Source organism: Acanthisitta chloris, unplaced genomic scaffold (genome assembly GCF_000695815.1).
Source record: "Acanthisitta chloris isolate BGI_N310 unplaced genomic scaffold, ASM69581v1 scaffold34006, whole genome shotgun sequence".
Classification (NCBI taxonomy): domain Eukaryota; kingdom Metazoa; phylum Chordata; class Aves; order Passeriformes; family Acanthisittidae; genus Acanthisitta; species Acanthisitta chloris.
Window position 1 is genome coordinate 44,311 of NW_008677212.1, and position 1,562 is coordinate 45,872.

Sequence of the window (1,562 nt, forward strand, 5' to 3'; positions counted from 1 at the left end):
GTACCGAGAAGAAGTTGAAGGAAGTGTTCATGCAGGTGGAGGACGAGCGTCGCCACGCAGACCAGTACAAGGAGCAGGTGGGTGTGAGGGCCACGGCGAGCTGCTCTGTGGGTAGACAGGGCTTGTGAAGAAGCAATCTAATGAAAAGGTCTAAGGGGATCCACCTTGACTAGAGACATTCCCAGCAGTCGGAACCCGCTGCGTGTTAGCTCAGGTGTGGCGGCTCCTGTCCGTCCTGCTCTGCCAGGACTCCGGGCTCAGCCTGTCCTGAGGCTGGTGGTGGGCACAGCAGGGCCGTGGGGTGCAGCTGCCAGGGCCGGTCCTGAGCGCTGGGCTCGGCGTTGCAGATGGAGAAAGCGAACGCCAGGATGAAGCAGCTGAAGCGGCAGCTGGAGGAGGCAGAGGAGGAGGCCACGAGGGCCAACGCGTCGCGGCGCAAGCTGCAGCGTGAGCTGGACGACGCCACGGAGGCCAACGAGGGGCTGAGCAGGGAGGTCAGCACCCTGAAAAACAGGCTAAGGTGAGCAGTGCAGGGTCTCAGCTCTGCCCTCGTGCTGGAGGGTGCGGCATCCCTGGGTAGAGAGAGAGGGGTTTGAGACTCCAAGTGGGAAATTTGCCATGTGGGTGACCTGAGTTGCCACATTCCCTCACAGCTGAGCAGGGAGAGTTGCTAGGCTGACCTGGTTGTGGTCTTTCAATAAGGTACCTGAAGGGCCTACAAGAGAACTGAGAGGCACTTTGGGCAAGGGCCTGGAGGGACAGGACACTGGGAATGGCTTCCCACTGCCAGAGGGCAGGGACAGATGGGATATAAGGATGAAATTCCTACCTGTGAGGGTGCTGAGGCACTGGCACAGGTTGCCCAGGGAAACTGCGGCTGCTCCATCCCTGGGAGTGTTCCAAGCCAGACTGGACGGGGTTAGAGCAGCCTGGGCTGGTGGAAGGTGTCCCTGCCCAGGGCAGGGGGTGGGATGAGAAAGTCTTGAAGGTCCCTCCCAACCCAAAGCACTCCATGGTGGCCGAGGCTGTGGGTGAGCTGAGACCCCTCAGCACTCCCTGTGTGCTGCTCATTTGCAGGAGGGGAGGGCCCATCACCTTCTCATCGAGTCGGTCTGGGAGGCGACAGCTGCACATCGAAGGAGCTTCCCTGGAGCTGTCGGACGATGACGCAGAGAGCAAAGGCAGCGACGTGAACGAGGCGCCGCCGACCCCCGCGGAGTAGAGCCCCACACCGTTTGCATGCAGAGACCTTGGCACGCTGCTGGCAGGAGCACAGGGACCGTCCTGCCCACCCAACTGCCTTGTGGCCGGAAATCTGCCTTACGACACGTCGGCATGCTACGAGGTTCCTTATCATAGGTCAACCATGTCTTAAGGCTCTCCAGCCTCACCACTCTGTACCCTGCTCAGATATAGGTACAACTGCTTTTTTATATATAGCAAACACCCAGGATCGTCTCTGTTCAGTGCATCCCTTCTCCAGATACTCATCGTCAAGCCATTTTCTAAAGCATCATGTGAAGGATGAAACTTTTTTTATCAGTCCAGAACCGTCATTCCCA

The 1,562-nt window shown here is 58.9% G+C and overlaps 1 protein-coding gene across 1 annotated transcript in view; it reads left to right on the forward strand.

Moving 5' to 3' along the window:
- Positions 1–1,539, forward strand: part of MYH10 (myosin, heavy chain 10, non-muscle) — a gene marked incomplete at its 5' end in the record, with an annotated part of 41,790 nt that extends 40,251 nt beyond the window's left edge. Inside the window, 3 exons of the mRNA XM_009076407.1 lie at positions 3–77; positions 348–520; positions 1,078–1,539. Of these exons, the coding sequence (XP_009074655.1) occupies positions 3–77; positions 348–520; positions 1,078–1,222 (393 nt within the window). The remainder of the gene's footprint in view (positions 1–2; positions 78–347; positions 521–1,077) is intronic.
- Positions 1,540–1,562: the final 23 nt, after the last annotated feature.